Source organism: Cygnus olor, chromosome 7, assembly GCF_009769625.2.
Source record: "Cygnus olor isolate bCygOlo1 chromosome 7, bCygOlo1.pri.v2, whole genome shotgun sequence".
Lineage (NCBI taxonomy): Eukaryota > Metazoa > Chordata > Aves > Anseriformes > Anatidae > Cygnus > Cygnus olor.
The window spans coordinates 28,575,699-28,596,482 of record NC_049175.1 but is presented as its reverse complement, the minus strand read 5'-3'; the positions used below and the strand labels follow the sequence as shown (position 1 = coordinate 28,596,482).

General features: G+C 38.2%; 1 protein-coding gene across 2 annotated transcripts in view; it reads right to left on the bottom strand.

Annotated features, from left to right (window-relative positions):
* Positions 1 to 254: 254 nt before the first annotated feature.
* Positions 255 to 20,784, bottom strand: part of VTI1A (vesicle transport through interaction with t-SNAREs 1A) — a 271,587-nt gene continuing 251,057 nt past the window's right edge. For both annotated transcript variants that reach the window (XM_040564130.1, XM_040564129.1), the window contains one exon: positions 255 to 1,371. In XM_040564130.1, the coding sequence (XP_040420064.1) occupies positions 1,278 to 1,371 (94 nt within the window). In that variant the 3' untranslated portion in view covers positions 255 to 1,277. The remainder of the gene's footprint in view (positions 1,372 to 20,784) is intronic.

Below are 20,784 nucleotides of genomic sequence, written 5' to 3'. Positions count from 1 at the left end.
TGTCAGCTTTTTGTTTCATGAAAGCATTTTAGAGCTTAAGTTCAAGGGCATAAAATCCCTCTCAAATTGTAGTATTTGTAAGGGATTACATACAACGAGTTGAAAAGTTATCATGAAAATTACTTTACTACAACACCAGAAAATGACCCTTGCTGGAGCTATAAGCTTAATTATAAGCCAAATAACCCACACATATCTATAGGAGAGGTACGGCCCACAGGAAAAGAGAAACACAGCTCATTTACACGCAGGTAGCCTAGAAGATGAAATTCTGATATATTGTATGACCTAAAAGCTTGTATAAATTAACATTTTTACAGTTTCTGTTTAAAAGGGGGAACATCACATCAGAATTGAATACACTAAAAATATTTTCAACACATGGTGTCAACATAGGCCAATATGCAAAATCTAGATTTTTTAATGGTAGTCAAGTGCTTGCCACTAAACTATTATTTAGGATCTCTTTTCAATCAGCAATGAATAGGTAAGTACCTTTGTACACCTTTAATAAAGATCTAGTGTATACACTTATCAGTACTTATATCAACATTGGAAGATTTGAAACTGATTCAAGAGATGGACTGTGGCCACAACTATCTTTTTGGGCAAGTGATGCTTTATCATAATCTTGATGGAAGTGTTTTGAATAGGCAGAAAAGAAAGATTAATTAAAAAAAAATAAAAAGTTAAATAATGTTTTGGATTCACAGGAGATATTAAACATCATCTAAAGGTTGCTCTCTTTTAAAAACTACCTGCTGTTCTTAACCTGCTTACCTCTATTACCATGATTCATGATCAGGAGTTAGTCACAGGAGACAGGTTCACTTCCTACATCATTGGTCTGTGCTTTACTCATATTCTTTATTACATAAGGTCAGATACTGCTTGATATTCATACACCCTGTATAGCACAAGAAAAGTGCAAAGACCACTTTTACCCTTCTAAACTCTTCGAACTTACATACTAATTGTCTGGGGTAGAATTGGACACACACTAGGTCTTTCTACACCAGAGCAAGCCCTCCCCCAAACAAATATTAAGATTCCAGAAACACTCAGATAAAGACAAAAAAATATAAGAAAAATAATCATCCCCACATACCATCAGCTATGCCATCAATAATACAAAATATTTTACACCACTTGCACCTGAGTTGAATAGTGGAAAAGAGAGGGAGACTCTGTCAGTGCAAGAGAATGATTCATGTGACCACTTTGTCTTAATTACTCAGAACAAGCAGTTTGTTGCTGCTTAGTGAAGAACAAAGATATCAGCGTCTCTTGACAGAAAAATAAATAGCCATCGCGGTGGTGAGGATGATGAAGAGTGCCAGAACAACGATCAAAATTCGGTTTTGGATGATCCTGAAAAAAAGCAGAAGAGACAAAAAGAAAAAAAACAGTGAGAATAGTAGAATATATATAAAACAATAAAAAAGATACAAAGAAAACTATTATGGAGAGAAGGTATGTGCCCACAAATTTAGGATTTCCTACACCATTCTGAATATCTTGATTGTTTTCATTTCTTTCAATGTCCAGTGTTTCCAAACATTTCTTTATGAAGCTATTAAATCCGACTTTAGCATTCAGGAAAGAACGAGCCTTTTCTTAATTATGCATACACATACACATATATTAGAATAACTGAAGTACATAATGTTACAATTTATTAACCTTCTAAAGCAAATTAAATTATTACTCCTCAGCTGATGCAATCCAAGCAGGGTGCTCTGTAGTTGTAAATACCATTAGATTCTTAAAGCCATTCTGAAATCTTCACAGCTTAAAGAAACAATTTATTAATTTTCAAGGGATTTTATCATTAAGGTACAACATTTCAAGGAAACACATGTCAATGAGGTACTTACTTGTACTAAAACACCAAGGGGAAAGTATAAAAGATAGTTTTGAATAAAAGGATGATATAAAGAAGCAAGTGTCAAACTGTGAAGCTTATGTTGTAAAAGCATCTCCTGTCTCTGTAGCATACCTTTACTTACGGTAATAGGCAAACGTTACACTTACTATCTAGCATAAGAAAATGGAAATTAGTAATAATAAAAAGAAGTAGAAAGTCCTTATATTGTTCAATCATTTTTTGTGAGAAATCCCTGCTTCTAAAATCAGATGTCACATTGCTTCAGATTTCGCCTGGAATTAATAGGTCAGTTAAAATGGATAAATCAATTAACATTGGAATTTGAGGTATTTTACAGAAGCATTCTGAATTGTAAGAATCTAATGCTTGTTTTTTCCACTCTCACAGAGGAGGAAGAATATTTTCATAGGCTCTTTGTAAAACAAGAACTTTTGCAAAACATATTTGTACATGAAGCATATCATCAGAATTGGAGAGATACAGCAAACAAAACAAAATAAAACAAAAAAATCAAACTCAAACCAAGAAAACCAATAATGAAAGAACCCTAAGTTATTTTTATTATTTTTTTCTCATCCTTCTGCAAAACAAATCTAAACAAAGCTTTTACTAACCCATGGTAAAAAGAAGTAAAACTGTTTTGTGAAACATACCAAGTACAAGGCTCAAACTTGAAGACAGGGAATGTAACGTGTTAAACTGAGCATATTTCATACAGTGAAAGAGAGAAGAAACTCTAGAGAGCAGAGGGGAGTTTTCCTTGGTAAGTGTTTTTCATTTGGATGCGGGTGAATATACATATAAATTATATTGGAAAGTGTAAAGAAAAATGCAGTTTTAACCAACTCCAGCTCTCTCCCTGCTTACCCCCCACCTAAAGAAAAAGAAGCAAATGGATGGATGAAAACTGTCACATCAGACAGACACCCTCCCCTGTGACACTCTAAAAGGACTAGCTCTCTATCCTCCTGACAGGTTACAAAATGATCACATTTGCTGACACGTCTTCCGCAAAACTGCTTTAGTGTTTGTGTCCACTTTCCTAGCAGGAGATGAATGGGCTGCTTTGTCCTCATTTATCACTTAAAGCTGAACTAAGATCTGTCTCGTTTATTTTTCCCTTCCTCACTAGAAAGGCTCAACCACAGCATTAATTCTTTTGCGATGACAGCTAATTCAAACTTAACAGGCAATATTTACTCTGCCAAAAGGATGAGGAGGAGGGAGGGATGTTTCTCACTCTTAAAAAAAAAAAAAAAAAGTGTAACAGGCTAACAAAATAAAGCTAATTAAGGGCTTTTGGTTCTTGTTGGTTTGCACTTCAATTTAACACCTGAACTTACAAGCTTGTCTTTTGTGGTGGGGTGTGACATTCTCTGCCAAACACCTGATAACAAACGATTTGCCCAGGCAAATGCATGAAAACCAGAATATATATTTACTCACTCACCCTCATCACTCCTGAAAAGACACTCAGCAAAATTGAAACTCAGCAGTGAAATAGATTAAAAGCATGAAAACTCTTAAAACATTCAGCCTTAAGTAATACACAGTGCAGCTGGCTTGACAACCATTTTATTTGTGGGATGTGGGCCCCAAGGCATCCATAATGCTAATTTACAAAGGATTAACTGTGAGTGAAACTCGCTTAATCTAACGCATAGTTAGGCAAAGGCATACGTAACATACCGAGTGTTTAAATCAACTCCTCCTATCTCTGGCCCCTGAAAAGGCATTTCATCGTCTGCGATTTAAAATTACAGATTTTTTCTTTTTAAAAGCCAAATCCTCCAAATGCTTTATTTTTAATACTCTGGCAGTATACACCCAATTGCAGGATTATTTAATCACTGTCCATGCCTCTAAAATCCTTGTCAAGAGAACATTGAGCTAGGCATGCTGCCACCTGTATCTGCTAATTGAAGGTTCACTTACAGTGGGAATCTAGGAAATACATATCAAAGTTCAATTTCTAGGAATCTGAATTAGTCTGCACAGTGCAGCAAAAGAATATCATATTAAAAGGAACAAATTAATCATGAAATAGGATGGATGTTATCAACAGACTCCTACACTGAAGTATTATATACTTTTAATATTCAAGCCCACAGTTAAAGATTAATTTTATATCTTTAAAAAAAGAATAACATCGAGTTTTACTGTTTTACTTTCAAGTGAGCAAGTAAAATTAAACTAACTGCAAACTGCCAGAAGGATGGGGCTCGGAGAAAAAGGATAGAGCAGTCTGGTAGCAGCAGGACAGTCTTGTGGAGGGGACAGCAAAGAGTGCCTGTGGAAGCCTGATGCCGGGAGTCGCTGCTCAGACAGCAAACACAAGTTCTGGGTGTCAGCACATTTCAGATCTCAAAGTCAATAGGCAAGGGCAACCCTTTAGAGTAAAGAAAAAAATGAAGAGGAAAGGGGGTTTTGCGTGGTGCTACGCAGTCAAGCCAGCTCACAGTGGTAGAACAATGGTTGGCATTGGCAGGACCCATCTGTAGAGAAGCCTATAGTGCTGTCACAGCCAGACACTGCCAGTGGGTATTGCTCTAGGCAAAGCATCAAGGAATTTAAATGGGGGAGGGAGTGATAATACCAAAGGGGAAGAAAATGGGGCCTAACACTCACTACAAAAAATCCCAAAGGCTAACATGCTCACAAGAAGCAGATGATGCTCTTTTATCTCTACTACACCTTAAATTCAACAAAATCTGGTGAATGAGGAAGCCCAGATTCTTCTTTGAAAATGCAAAGCATGTTTACAGGGTAAATAATTTAAGAAAGAATATATACTTGAAAGAAGACACCCATTGAAACATCCATGGCTAAAATGCCTGAAGGCAAAAACTTGTGCATTTGCATGCTGCATTTTATTAAGTTAGCACACTGTAGCTTTAAAAGAATGCATGGCCAAATTAAGAGGAATGTGTGACTGAAACATCAAGGATTCCTCGAGTTTACATTATGAATCATAGTGCTGTTGATATGAGATGAATTAACCATTTAGTTGATGCAGCTTGTGCACTGAATTCACACCAAGTTCTGCTGGAGCCCGGCGTGCTGGAGCTCGTTAACAGCCAATGTCTACTGCTCCTTTCATACTTGAAACTCGAAGAGCACAAGGGCTCATTCTGCTTTTAGTTAGAAGAGTCAAAAAATCTGTGCTTTTAAACCAAGCTCCATCTAGTTTATCATGGACAGCAGCCCAAAACATTTGGGTGCAAAACCACATAGAAACAGTAACTAAAGCAGATGCAAGGGGAACATTAAAGGATGCCTGGGAGAGAACGCCGGGCTAACTTGCCAGGCTATCAGCGCTGAAAGCGCATTCTATCGCTGGTGAGTTTCCTTCTGCTCCCCATTTCTAAACACCTGACCCTCTTTCCCAGCTTCTGGTCTGACTACCGGCACGCCGTAGGCTCCCTCTGGAGCCTGTGCCAACTTTATTCTGTGAGTTGATGAGTCACACACATGGTCTGCTTGCCTTTCATGGGGCGAGGGGATCACCTCTCCGATGCACATGGAGATCACTGCTTTGGAGAACAAGTCCCACACCCATTTCCAAACACTGACATCCCTGGCAAATCTGTTCCCCATACCCACGCCATGCCAGAAATTGTGCTGCCTTTCAGCATTGCGAAACCCAAGATGATTCTCCCCTCTCTGTAGCTTCAGACATGCACACGCACAATGGGTCCAACTCTGTTTGTGACATGTTTAGATCTGTGCCGTATAAACACAAAGCAGTTCCCAAATAAGCTTTTGCAAACCTTACATTAAGGATGCCAACCGTGTTTAAACCTTTTTACAAAACTGCATTCATTAGCAGGGGAGTGCACGACATCTATATGGGTTCAGCCTGATGTCTTGCACATGTCTTAGTGCCTGATTGACCAGCATTGAATAATGATGCCTTGCCATTAAGCACTGATGGTACAATAACAATTGTCATGAAAATTAGCAATCACGGTAACATGTTAACTAAATACGGATATAAACGAACCAGTGCAGACTCTGGGTGCCTAAAGAGTTTTGTGTGCTTAACTTGAAATAATGAAGACTACAAATAAAATACAGCAAAAATTTCTTACAGAAGCTCAACTCTGACACTGATACAAATAAAAAAAAATGCAAACGGCTTGGGAAACCAGTTAGCACACATTCATTACAACACAGCTCTTTATTCTTAAAGAAAATGTCTTGAAAAATAGTGTCCTCAAGAACACAGACTGATTGATGACGGAGCACTGTCCAACAGTGTTTCACTGTAATATATGCATTTAAGATTTAACTAGAAATGATTCCTATTAGTCTACTGGGCAGAAAGGCTTCTTCTTTGTATACAAGAGTACCTTTTAAATGATCACGTTGAACTACATTTTTAGGTACTCTTTTATTTGTGACCTGCAGTTTTTGCTAACATGCAAAAATATAGGTGCATATAAATCAGTGGCAAGTAGCTTTTAAATACCCAACATTCATGAGCAAATCAGCAGATTCAAACAAACAAAGTGTAGGTCAAGTCACACGAGGAAATACATACTAGTATTTGTGAAATATATATCAGTAAATGTGAATTTAAAGTAATACAGCTATACTCGATTACCTTCTGGGACAGACACCATTATTACTATATCTAAGGACATACTTGCTACTATATATCAGGAGCTTTTAAATCAAAGAACTAGACCCAGCATAGGGGAATAAAATGTTATGATTGGTAAAGCAAAGCCTTAGATACGTAATGATAAATCTCAAGTTAAGGGTATCTGGGGGCTGTTCAAGTAACTATTCATCTTTCCAATCTTTAGGTTTAAGAATGCTTTTCTTAAATAAAAGCAGCTGAAAAGAACTAGACAGGCTGTGGCAAAACATAAGGACATGGTAACCTACTGAAATAAGAGTAAGAGAACCCTGCCTAGCAAAAATTACAGCTGGTTGGAAGTATCTCACTTGAGACATGTTTCATCATTAACAACAGAAATTAGAAAGCAGAAATATCAGTCCAACAAATACCAGCACAACTTGCACAGAACTCCCTAGCCCACTTTGAACTGACCTTGGAAAAAGCGAAGAACTTGAAAATAATCAAGGTTTTTTCCTCCCTCATAAAACTCTGAAAATAAGTTCAAGTTTTTTGTGTTCTCCAGGTGAGCAGAACCAATTCCATTGTAATTGTCATTGTATATTTAAAGGTGAAAAGGCTCTGGGGGGTGAGCGAATGGGTCTCCCCATGGCTTACTTCATGCCAAAAAGGCCAAGCTGCCTGGGCTGCCCCTCCAGTCTGGAGACAGACCATTTCCAGTAGGAGCCTATATCATGTTCCTTGAATTCCCTCCCAAAGGTGCATTTCCTTGCCTTTGGGCTAGGGGTTCTAGTTTCCTGTGTGCAAATTCTTCTGAAAATCTATAAAAAAAGATGCTGAAAACTGAGCAAATAATTAAAGATTCAGAATTAGAGGAAAGGGGAATAATAATAATAGAAAAGATGGCATTTCTCTAGGAGAAGAACTTTTTTTTTTTTTTTTTAAGAGACAGATCTTACAAGGTAACTAATATATTGCTGATAGGGCTGGGGAGTTGTGCATGCAGAGATAAATGCTCTAGCTTTAAAGATCAGTCTTAAGGACTGGAGCTGTATACTTATAATAACATGGATACCAATCTCTAGTTATATTACACTCAAACCACATCAATGTGTTTCCACCTGGGCTCTGAATGAAAGAATGAGTCATGTAATAACAGGTGCAGGAAGGTAGTCACACTATCCAGCTTTAAACATATAAATTATATCTAGCTAATCTCTCTCAGCTCCCTGTGTATATGAGCTAGAGGCCAGCTCTGAACTGCCTTCTCTTTTTCCTGTCCATATATGCATCCCAGGAGAACTAGTCAGTTAAGTTAGCTGGCTAGGTTAGGTGTCTACAGATTTGGTAGGGATGACTATCCTTCAAAGCTTAAAAAGGTCCAAGCAAGAGTGACAGTTTTCCCAAGACCAAATTGGCTTGGAGAAAGCTTGCTCGCTCTGAAGGCAAAATCATCCACCAAAGGCTTTATCAAGTTGTAAAGTGTCTTTTTTCATTAATGAGAAAAACTACAGAGGTGAAACTCACCAGTAACATGGTAGATTTCATCAGTAATTAGCCAGTAAATACCTTGATTCACCATCTCTCTTTAAAGGATCCCATATTTCCACACAAATTTCTGAGCAGAATCAAACCCCTTCCCCTTTGACAGGAATTCTGGAGGAACAGGAGATGGGAACAACAGTAAAATATCTCCCTGGGATGAATGCCTCCTGAAACACGTTGTGGTTCCATGGCTCAAGGAGATATGTTTTTTATCTCAAGGAGACAGGTTCAAAGAACTATGTTTTGTCACCTTCTGACACTCTCACAATTAAGACTGAAAATTAAACTGAATTTCACAGTATTTGTTAGTTAAAATACTGAGATGTCTAATTCTGAATTGAAATCTTGTAATACTTTCCAAATATAGCAGAAGTGTATGAGCAGCTTTGGTGTATAGTGTTATTTGGTGGCCATCAGGGTCATGAGTATCATAGCTTACATGAATTCTGTCTCAAGTAACTGGCAGTCTCAGGAGGTACAAATAGTACACAGGTGACCACAGAAATCTGGGGGGAAGAAGTGGATGACAGCTCGACCGAAGTGACCTGAGAAGGAAAGATATCTACAAGAATGACTGGAAGACAAATGTACAAAGACTTCAGCATGCAAACTGGAATAATATGGAAAGCTGAAAGAGGACCTCATGAACAGTGGAACTTAAGATAAAAAAGCAAAGGGAAGGATACTGCAATCTACTATCTCAGCTTATTCACTGATTATTTTTAGAACACATGGGAAGGTATTTCTGAAGGATGGAAAGCTCCCTTCCACTTACGAGAGACTGACATTGAACATTTCTCTGCACTGTCCTTAGTGACACAACTTCAGCTTTCTCCTGTCTCCATGTCTGCTCCTTCCACGGAGGGAACAAATTAGATTATTACTGTCATTAGGAGGAACAGCGGGTGGCTTCCGGGGCCATGGAAACTCACCAACCAAAACTGGGGGGGGGATTAATTCATTTCATGCAAAGCAGAGGCAACACCAGATCTCTTTGGCAAGTCTAAATGAAGATCATGTGTGCAGTGGCAACTGCAAGTGGAAGGAGTCAAGGTTGCATTAATCTCCAATCAGCCTTTCTCAGGGTACTGAAGTATCAAGAACAAATCATACATTTAGTCACCTGAGCATGACTAAGAACCATAGGCCTCTGCAAACATTACAAGCGCTTTAGAAAGAGCTCTGAGAGAGGGTAGATAGCCCAGCTGTCAGAATAATGGCATTCTTCAGCACACTGACTGCATATAGCCCTTGTCCCCAAACAGTTAATAGGGAAAAAAAAACCCTAACCCCAGCCCCCTCAAAGCTGAAGCAATTACCTCTCCAGCAGAAGAAATGTATGCAAGCTATAAAAAGACAAGAACATACATGATTACACATTGGCTTTTATGGTAAATATAGTTAAGTTTACATTCTGTGCAATTTAAAGAAAGCAAAGATGTCTTAAGTCTGCATTTTATCAACTTTCATAATCATTAGATAGCACTACAATATATATCTTAAATGGATGAAAGAAAGTAACATCTTTCACCCTGCCTCACTTTAATGATAAACCTACAGATTTTAGGTGTGATGAACCTGGAGACTGGACATTACTTTGCTTGTATTATTTTCCCCTTATCACACTATATTTGACTGGGCATCTTTGTATGGCAAGTTTGCTACAATTGTCTTAACAGTGTTGACCTCTTTTGTAAAAACCTGGAGGCATCTGCAGCAATTGTTCCTGAAGATGTGCTCTCCAAAATGTTACCATTTCATGGCACTTCTTGAATGATAGAATAGATCTTTTTTTGGTATGTATTCTTTTTTTTTTTTTTTTTTTCAAATGCTCTAAAAGAAAGGAAAACAATCATGGCTAAGGCCATTTGTGAGATGGCATTAAAAGAGCCTACTCTGAGACAGATAAAAATAATGAGAATCTTTCTGTCAAGAAGGATTTAGAAAATATCACTAGCATTATTAAAATTTAATTTTTTACTGTGCTTTTTGGTTCCCCCTTTTCCAGTGATAATGAGCAGGACTGCACACCTCCACATTGCTAGTACTTGTTTTGAGCAATAAATTCAGCCTTCCAGTCTGAAGACATTTCAGACAACAATTTTGACTGCTATAGGCTTATTTTTCAACCTGTTCTGTGCTTTGAGTCTTCCTATAAAAAACAGTTCATAAGCTAATTTTCCACAAGGCCAGTGGAACAAATAAAAATCAATTTTTGCCCAACTGGTTCAGAGAAAACCTGGGAATAGTGAAGACAGAACAGTGAAAAATAAAAAGAATCGATGTATTCACAAATGGTTTACCTGATAGAGAACTATCAAATTAGTTGACAGGAGATACTTGCCACTATTAGAGTATTTTCTTTTCAGCATGTTACAGTATTTCTATTAGGGGAGCAGAAATGCCTCTACTTTGCTATGACCTCAGACACCTCGGTTTAATAACCACACCGAGCCTTCATGCATTCTGTAAAACTACAGGGCACGAAGTCAAAGTGCAGGAGCACTTGCAGATCTTGCAACCGGTGGGACCTGCAAGCCCAACCTGGCTTAGAGTGGGTGTAAGTTTTCATGATCTCGTAGAAAGAGTGAAGATTCCTGTCTCAGTGAACACAGGGAGACGTTCATGACCTCAGGCCAACCTTGTCAAGAGGAATTTGGTCCATCAAGGAAGGAAAAAATTGTAAAACACTGCCCAGACTTCCCTCCCCAGCTAGAAAAACAGATGCTCAGGAGCACACTGAAGACTAATTAGTTTAATATCTCTTGGAGAGCAGAATACAAATTTTTCCAAAGCTGGGAATCCCATTCTGAGACTTCAAAACTTTCAGAATCCCAAGTACAACTCAGGACATAGACTTTAATATCGAGGTTCAGTCCATTTTGTAATTCTCTCCATTAATTAGGCAAGTGATTTTGAAACTGCGATACTGAGATGGGATTGGATAGTTGCTTATGCCTTATGTCTGTCTGCAGTCAGAAAAACATGTCTGAAAACTGAGTGAAGAACAGAAGCTGCTTTTTAATACACATTAAACATCATTCCTGTAGAAATAATACAAATCTGTAATTTACAAGCTTAAATATTAGGGAAGCTATTTTTAAGTAGCTGTAATCTTCACCATAGTACGTAGCATTTTATACACTCTTTCATTTTTATGAGTTGGCATTAGAATGTGACTCATTTTAACAGCAAAAAAAAAAAAAAAAGAAAGGATTAAGTATGTCAATCTGAAGTCAAAGCTGCATATTACCTATTTAAGAATATTGTAACACACCATGGAGACATCATTTCTAGGGCCAAACAAAACATTACTCAATAAAGAAATGGTATGAAATGTAAAATATTTAGCAGAGGAAGGGTACTTGGAGTTAAGCAGTTTCACTGCCAGTAAACAGCATCATAATAAATAGTGTGCATCTAGAAAAAATGCATACCTGTTCTTTCCTATTCAAGATGTAACACCTCAGCCTTGGAAACTAATAACAATACTACCCATCTACTAAGCATATGCAGGGAGAAACTAAAAACACCACACATCTTGATTCTGAATCTCCTACAACTGATGTTAATTTGCTTATGATATCTGCCTGATTTAGAGCTAATCTTCTGTAAATTAACTCCTAATGCTGTCTGAAATAATCCTCTTAATGCTGGTCTGTCTTGAGTACTTTATATCAAATACCATGAAATACTCAAGCATATATAAGGCGTACGGTATTTGTAGTGCTGTTGGCTGCTCTCAAATATTTGCTGTGGGCTCAACTGTGCCATGAAGAAACAAGCATGGTGAGGAGCCATGCTGCCTTGGGGCAGCTCTAGGAAAAGCACCGGGTCGTGTTGCTCTAGCTGTCCCCTTTGAAGGGGACAGACAGTACACCAGGATTGTGTCTCACTGCTCCTGGCCACTGCAGAGAGGAGATGCTCTTTGCCTCTTTACAAAATGGTGCAGGAAGGTGCAATGCCATATTCCAAACTTCCCACCTCCAGAGCACATGATAATGAGAAAAAGCAAACAGTTTGGGCTTTGAGATTTCAGAATGACAAGATCAGTGTTAAACAGCACTAATTATCAGCTAGAAGCCTGATCTGCTAACTGGTTTGAAAAGAGAGAGACAGACAATTTCGTTTCTTCAGATGGGAAAAATACATTTAAGGGTGTTGCTTCAACATTGGTCAACTTAATTATTATTGTCAGTGTGCAAACTCTGTATTCAAAAATATATTTTCTCCACTAAATCCATCGGAACAATGTTCTCTCCCAACGTTAATTTAACGATACAGCTGAAAATCTAATTGATACTGGTGAGCAATGTAATTCCAACATATTATTTTCTTGGTTTTTGAAACATAAATGGCAGGCACACGTTTGACTGAATGGACCTCTTTATGCTTTAACAGGCGGTTTATTGGCCCAGACTCCAACATATAACAAGCACAATTGCAAGAGCAATACATTTTTAATTGAAAAATTCATGTATTTTTACTATGAAAGTGACTCAAATAACAAGAAACTTTGTCAGGTAAAGGGCTTTAATTTATATATATATGTATATATATATGGAATGTTGTTTAGAAATTATATTCTTACCATAGCAAATGCTTACAGGAGGCTATTAAAAGAAAAAAGATATATATTGTTTAAATCGTATTTTATTGGAGCTTGCTTTTTTTCGTATATTAAAGAACAGATAAAGCACAGTGATCAGTGAGCTGTATGTGTCCAACAGCCCTTCAAGAGCCTTGTGGAAATGTATAAAACAAGCAGTGATACAATCCTTTGCCAAACACTGTCATAAATTTTTTATTTGGCAGCTAACATTCTCACTAGTTTTCTTGGCAGCAATTGGGACCTTTAGCAAGAAAGGTGCAGGAGAAAAATACCTTGTTTAGAGATGTTTTCAACACTTTCTGGGATTTTTCAGAACTTCTGCCTGCAGCACATTTTACAACCACAGTCTCCAGTCACCTGATGAGTAGGTGGTGGTTTTAAACTTTTTTTTTTTTTAGTATAGACAGCCTACTACCCCCCTCTGGCCTTCAGCCTCCAATGTGAGCGTGGAGGGGGGCTGTGTGCTCCACAGAGATACAAGTGGTTGCTCCTCTCTGTCTAGACACAAAACTGAAAATAATATCAGAATGTACTTTTCATTGCTCCTGATACTATCTGTATCTTATTCCCTGATGACAGAGATAAATGAAAGGCAAACATGTGCTGATTACTTTTGCATTTTTTCTTCGGAGATCTCTGCAGAAAAGCTGGTCACAGGTGCAGCTACCCTGGTCAGCCGGTGGACTGACTGATAAACAGAACTGTGAAATAGATTTCTGTACCCAGAACTGCTCTTCAAGGAGTTTTGATTTTTTTTTTTTAAGATATACTAAACTTGACATCTAACGCACAGCCTTCCTGAGTGCACCCAGATATGCTGATGCGTTGTATATGTGAAAATAAGGCTCCAGCAGTACAACGACTTGGATTGTACAGGCTGGAATTATATAGTGAGCTCTCACCGATTCACTTACAGAGCAGATGTTTTATTTTATGGTCTTTCACTGTTTCAGAATAGAAATAAGATTAGCCTCTTTTGCATCTCAGCAACTTCCTGCAAAACTTTCACAACATGACACATTTCAGCCCTTCCCATAGACATAAAGAAAACAGTTTGTCTTAACAAGACGTGGACCAGGAGAGGCACGTTTTCCTTATTTGTCTGAAGTTGGAAAAGTTGGAATTTAGTTTTAGACAGTATAAATTGCTTTAAACACAGGCTTAATTAAAGTAACGATGCTACACTTATAAACACAACCTATTATGCTTCCCCACAGCTTGTGTTCCAGTTTTGTCTCTCTTGTTTACCAGGGGCATCTTCCGCTCAAAAACTTTGTAGAGCACACACAGACATCTAGTGGCTGGTGAAAACACTGCAAGCATGTCATTGCATCTGATACAGCTCTATTGGAGACACTGAAGTTATGCCAGGTATGAGTTGAGCTAATTTTGTCTCTGTTACAACTATGGATGGGCAATCAAACAGAGAGCGAATTGCTCTCTTTGTGCCATCTCATGTAATCATGCTGCCTCTGGTGAGAGAGCTGCTCTCTTGGCAACTCTGGCTTCCCAAATTTCCCTAATCGCTGGTTTATTTTAATTCACAGTCTGAGCTATTTTTGCCTTTCTTCAGAACAGCTTTAAATTTCTGTCTCCTTGCTATTATTTTGTTTTATTCAAAAACTGAAGGGTTTAGTTATGTAATATCATTCAACAGATAGGTTCTCTGAATGCAGCTACACACAGTGAAAGGCTATTGGAAAGCGACAGAGTAAAACAATTATACAGAAAACAAAACACACCGACAAAAAATATATAGTCAATAATAAATTCTAAATTGCTGGTAGAGGAATACGATTTGATCTACAGCCCACATCCCTCAATGGAAAGATGTCCATAACTTCAGTGGGGTTTGAGTCCCACATCTGCAAAGGAGATCAAGAGCCACGGTTTTGCACAACGTTGTAAGAATTCAGCGCCCTGATTCTGCTCTCAGTTACACCAATTTAAATCAAGCGGTACTCGGTGGTGTCATAACCCTGTACATCTGTGTCAGACCCTGTGTTGCAAGGGCAGAGCTGATGCCAAGAATGCAAAACAGATGTTGCTTTCCTAATGTTTTCTTGTTGTCATTTAAGTTGTTTTTGTTGGGTTCTGTTTTGATTTTGGTGAACAAAACAGGTCGGCAGGACTTTTCAGAGGGCAGACTGGAGCAACATTTCTGCATCTTCTCTTTCGTTTTGTGTGTGTGTGTGAATATGCAGAGAGTTTGAGTTACAAGTGGGAAAAATCTTTTTTTTTTTTTTTTTTAACCTTCATTTGAGCTATGCACTGTTCCCTTGGGGCAAAGTGAAAGGTAGCTATTTGCGGATGGGAAAAAGGGCTTTTGTGAACAGCAAAACTGCATCACCGAACAGCTTAAGAAAAAGATTTTTTGAAGTTATTTTTTACTACGATTTTAAGAGGAAAGGGGGATAAATATATCTTTTTTGCATGTTGACTCATTAACAAATTTAGCAATAAACACTTTATAATTAAGTCCACTAGTTTACTGCTGTCCAGAAGTTTCTCAATACTCTTTGCACAGAAGGTTTTGGAAAATGTAGAACTAAGTAACAGGGAAGGCAACTCCCAACAGCTTGCTCAAGCAAATCTATCAGAGGCTTAAACTCACTTCTGAACACTGAAATTTGAGATGCAGTATCAAATAAGCAGCTCTTTTTCCCTCAAGAGAAGAAACTGGGTGTAGCTAACCTAGTGCATAATAGGTTTATTCTCATTCACAAAACAGGAATTACTTTATGGCCCCAAAGTAAAACTAGCGCAGAAATATACTAGCAGATTTGCTGCAGATGTGTGTTGTGACACGTATGCAGGGAATCTGCTATTAATCACATGCTAAGATTTTAATATTATGTAGGGTAATGCAGGCAATCATTATAGTGAAGGTTCTGGATTCATAAAAGCCTAACCCACAAATGGTCTTTTAAATTTAACACATTTGAGCTCGCTCTCACACTTCACCAGTTGAATTCCCCGATTCACAGCCTTCCCCAGCTCCCTGCACCCCGTTACATACATTTATTTCAGTATCTGTTGTGTGTTTCTTTTTGTGTTTGTGCTCAGCTTCTTTCACCGTGACACATGACAGTTGTTGGTGAAAGTGCAGCTTTTCAATTCTCCCCCTCACCGGACTATGACAGGAATGTCCTTGTTAGAGGGGCTGTTTGTGAGACCTCTGGATCCGTACCTAGCGCAGGAAATGGTCTGGCTCAAACGCTGGAAAAGCCATCCTTCACCTGAATCCTTCACAATTTGTGTCCGAACATAACTAGAACCTACGTATCTGTACCCGGGCTAGGATTACTGCGGACAATTATACCGTGGAAATGCATTATTCTGACAAAGCAATCAATCACATTATTTCTCACAATTTCAGTTCACCCCTAAAATTTTCCTTACCTCCAAAGCCAGCTGGATATTATATTACCAAAGCTGTTGAAAGGGTGTAACACTAACCATGAAGCCAAAGGCCACTAAAACTATGCAATGAATAAATTTTTATTGTTTGCTCAGCATTGAAATCTCATTAGGGCTCATAACTCATCGGCACACTGCAAACATTTGCATCTGCTGATCATGAGAACTTAGAAGGAATGTACACCTTTGGCTAATTTACTTGTTATGTTTTCAGATGAGACTGCGTGCATTGCTTTTTACTTTCTTTTAAAAAAATCCTTACCCGGTTGTGATTTGAATGTCCACTTTTTAAACTGCATACATTAAAACTTTCATTTACAGGCTCTCAAGGTTGTTCTGTTGCTGGCAATGTTCATGATCATCATTTTACAAAAGCTTCATTTGACTTAGTATTCAGGACAATCACTGTTTGAAAACTGTGCCCCATAGAGCATTTCACTTCATTCATCCTTTCCGCTTTATGCAGTCACATTTTAATTAGATTAAAATTTGTCCTCCAATTAGCTTTCATTAAAGTATATAGTTTACAGCAAAAATCTCCACTGAGTTGTGCTTCAAAACTGTGCCTAAAGTTTAAAATGAAATGACTGTGCGAATGAAGTGATTATGAAGATTATTACTATGCAAAAAACATCAGTCGCTTCTTGGTTTACTTATACATTTAACTCTGTAATTTATTTTGCCAACTTCAATACCTCTGTGTTCTCCAGAGTGGTAATCATAATAATACCTTGCAGTTACAGGATACCTTTCATTCCTGAGGATCCTTAGGGGCCTGATTCTGCAATCCTTACGCACATCAGTAGCTCTGAAGTCCCTGAAAGGATCTGAACGAGCACTGCTTGCTCCACGTGAACCAAACCTAACTGCAGGTCGAGTCCTGCTCTCGGGTACCCACGTAGCATGACTTGGTTTGTGCAGCTCAGAACGCAAAGCAGGTACGACCATTGTGTCAAAAGTCCCCTCACCTATTTCTGGCTGAGATGTAGCAGCTGTTTAATGGAGCATGGCTACAAGATTCACGTCTTTAAATGTGAAGACAGATATTCCTCCCCTCCCAGTTAAAACTGCAGAGAAAACTGAGGATGTAATTATCCAAAGCGGAAACGGCTCAGTAGGACGCTGGGGCTGCATCCCTTGTGTCACTCATGTCTTCAGATGCAACTCTGCCAAGTATCGGATGCCCAGTTGCTAATACCTACTGCACATGCAAATTTATTATGTGCTGAAGGCAATTTAAAGTTTACAGTTCACAAGGCTGATCCTACAACCAGAACAGACATTTGTTCTGGAGCAATCTCTCAGTGGAACACATGGGACTCTGTGCTGGAGCAGAGCTCTGCAGAAATGAATCTGTTTGCAGGAAATTCTCTTCCAATAGCAAGAGCTATAAATATATACTCATATTTGAGAGAGAGAGAGAGAGACAGAGAGAGAGGGATGCAGCCAACATCTTAAAACTAAAAATAGAGATACTTGGGTTACAAAAACAGGGACCTGTCTTTGCTCTAGCAACATATTTCCAATAGGAGGAACACAGTTGAAAACAAATATTTTACTACAAATGAAATGTAGTTTACAACGATGAGAGAGCTATTTCAGCAAAATGCAGGAGTGTAAAAAACAGTATCTCCTATTTTTCATGCATTAATTGGTTGAACAATCAGTAAATCCTCACATCACTGAAGTAACTAGCATTATTCCCACTTAGCAGATGACAAATCTAAAGTTTAAGGGTGTCAAAGGCTAGAGGGGAGTTTATTGTTTAAATGTTCTGACTCCATGCCCTGTACCCAAGCCAAGACCGTGTTTCCAAGATGCAAAGCATCCAGCAGCAATACTAATTTTAGGAGCCATGATCAGGTCCATCCCTTCCTCCCCCTGCTCCCATCTCCTCTCGGTGTTCATTTCTGCCATCACGTTACAGCATGCCAACCTCAGTTGTGCTGATTCAACAGCTCGTGGGTCTATGCGATGAATCAGATCAAGGAACTGATCCAGGATAAAAAAAGAAAATGAAAAAAAAAAAAAAAAAAAAAAGAGAGTCTGGGAGAGAAGAGCTGTTTTACAGGGGATCGATTCCATTTCAAGATGTTGACCCTAGAACAGAAGTGTCTATGAAAACGAGAGGGCAGCTGGATGCAGCACAGGGATAGAAGTGAGTAGTTTTGGGGGCAAGAGATCCCACTGTTGATGATGATGGTTTCAAATCACAGAACTGAGGTCTAAACTGTCCTGAAATGATTGCATTTTCATGTTTTAACTCTTTTATATCTCTCCTTCCTTTTACTTTCCTTTGCATTCTTTGTTCTGAGTAAGAGTGTAGCTGCTCTGTACTACCTTTCCACAAGAAATTTGCACAAGGCGATTTAGAAAATCTAAGTATTTCACTTTCCTCAATTAAAATCTGGAACACCAAATTCACAATTACATTGACTATATTGCAGAAATAATGCTCCATTTCCTCAGTGGAGTTGTTGTGTTTCATAAAATACAGACAAACTAGTCATGCTGTATGTCAAGGGTGCATTTACAAATAGTTTACAAAGGATTTAGGTGATTAGCCATACTCTGAGACAGTTAATCAAATTTAAAAGCCTATTTTAGAATTCTACAGATCAAACACTTATAATCCTGGTTATTGCTTTCTACCTTATATCCAACCCTAATGCACACCATTATAACATTCTGCTAACTCTTTATAAATGATTTGTGTTAGCAAAATAAAAAAAAATAATTAAATAAATAAATAAAAAGAAGCCCAAATCCTACCTTAAGCAATGGGTTAGATAATTAGGACTTTGAGACTTCTAGACTAAATGAATCAGATCCAAGAATCAGATCTTTGGAGGTAGTTAGCCAGTCTGTGCCATGAATTAGATACTTCAGGGCCCTTAAAAATCTCAGCCCTCATCACTCTGTACATGGGACTTATGCAATTTTAAAAAGTTGGCCAAGTGTCATCTGAAAAGGCACAAATGCTGAAGTAATTACAACAGCTGAGGAACACATCTTTTCTTAGACAAAACATCAGCATCATGACAGGATGCTTAGAGCTTCAGCACTTCATGCTGGTAGTGGAAAAAAAGCCCAACAATAGAAGCCTTGAGGAATGCTAAATATAATTGTTATACTTACAAAATACAGTGTGCTTAGTTAGAAAATAATGATAAATTATTTCTTGTGATTTTACTCAGCCATTTTAAGCAGTCTTTTTTTTTTTTTAATAGTTTTTACTTGGTACTGGACCTATGGAACATTTTTAATGAAGAAATAACCTTAGTTTACTTTTTATTGCTGTGTGATTTATAAAGTTAAAAAAAAAAGTGATATCTGTTCTGGTGGTATAGTGTATTTGGTGCTATTTTTGCCTAGGAATGGAAACTCGAACTGGAAATAGAGTCATTCATTAACACTTACAGGATGACATCCCGTTGACAGGCATGCAAACTTGGAAAGGTGCTACACAGGCAGTCTGAAAATACTACACTATATTTTTTTACTTCTAAGCTTCAATTAAGTAAATGTTAAAGAGGGATCAGTACTTCGTTAAGGCTAAGGGTTCATCGTTTGCAAGAGATCATCTTTCAGAAGTACAAAGACAGAAAAGTCAAGGCACTAACTACTAAATAAACTGTTTTCACAACAGAAGTGGCACCTTCAAGTCACTCTACAGCGAGGTGCCATGCCACTGCAGATCTCATTCAGATTAAGATTTTAAAGAACATTCCTCAGTACTATCAGAAAGGTCATCAATCTTTCCTGCGAGGTAGTTGGTTGTATTTGTTGTATTTTTTTAATGTAGGGAGAATGAAAACCATAAAAGGCATGAAAATAAAGTTGAGGTAGATATATTCAGATTCTTATATAGCTAGGATGCTGTTGGTGCTAATGAGCCCTTAGCAAGTGATCCTTGTCTGATACGCTCTACCAAACAAAGTACACTTACAGAAGACACAAAAATAAAAAAAGGCAACTTTAAACCTCTTGAATTGGGTCTGGGCCTAAGAATCACATTTGAGCTTGCTCACACAGTCTTGCTTCCAAAAGACACACAAAATTGTAAGGACTTTTATAACGGGAAGTAAGGAAGGAAGGAAGACAAATTTCCATTTAAGATCTGGCATTTCAAAATGGCAGAAAGAGCAACTGAACCCTGGAGGGTCTTGTCCCTCTGTCAAATTCCTACAAGAGCAGCTCACAGGACTTCAGGTCTATCATATCTAAATCAAAATGTCAGGACTCAAAAGCCACACCATAAATTGTGCCTTCTGAAATCTAGGTACATAATCCTCTTGGCTTTGCTTTCCATTGGGCTTCTCCAACCCTGTGCATGCCTCTCTATGGTCAATGGAGACATGCCTTCCCTTTTTTCTTAGAGAATACCTCTACTAGCCCCCAATTTTAAAGATTTTAAATTATGCACTCTGTCATTCTTTTTCCACCAGCTTCCTTGTTTTCTTGCTGGTTCTAAAAAAACCTTTGACCTACTCATGAGAATGCCATTTCTATTTCTGTCATCCCAAATTAACAAACAGGAGAAGGGAAACTCCCCTGTCACTCCAAACCTTCACCCTCTGAGTTCCCCTGACTCATCGTAGCCCTAGTGCTCTAAAATAAAGCAAGTATTAAAGGGCTGAAGCTTCAATGAGACATCAGCACTTGCTTATATGATATCCCAAATCGCAGGCTAAGTGGCAGTGGCGGCCAGTGAGAGCAGGTATTTGCTTCATG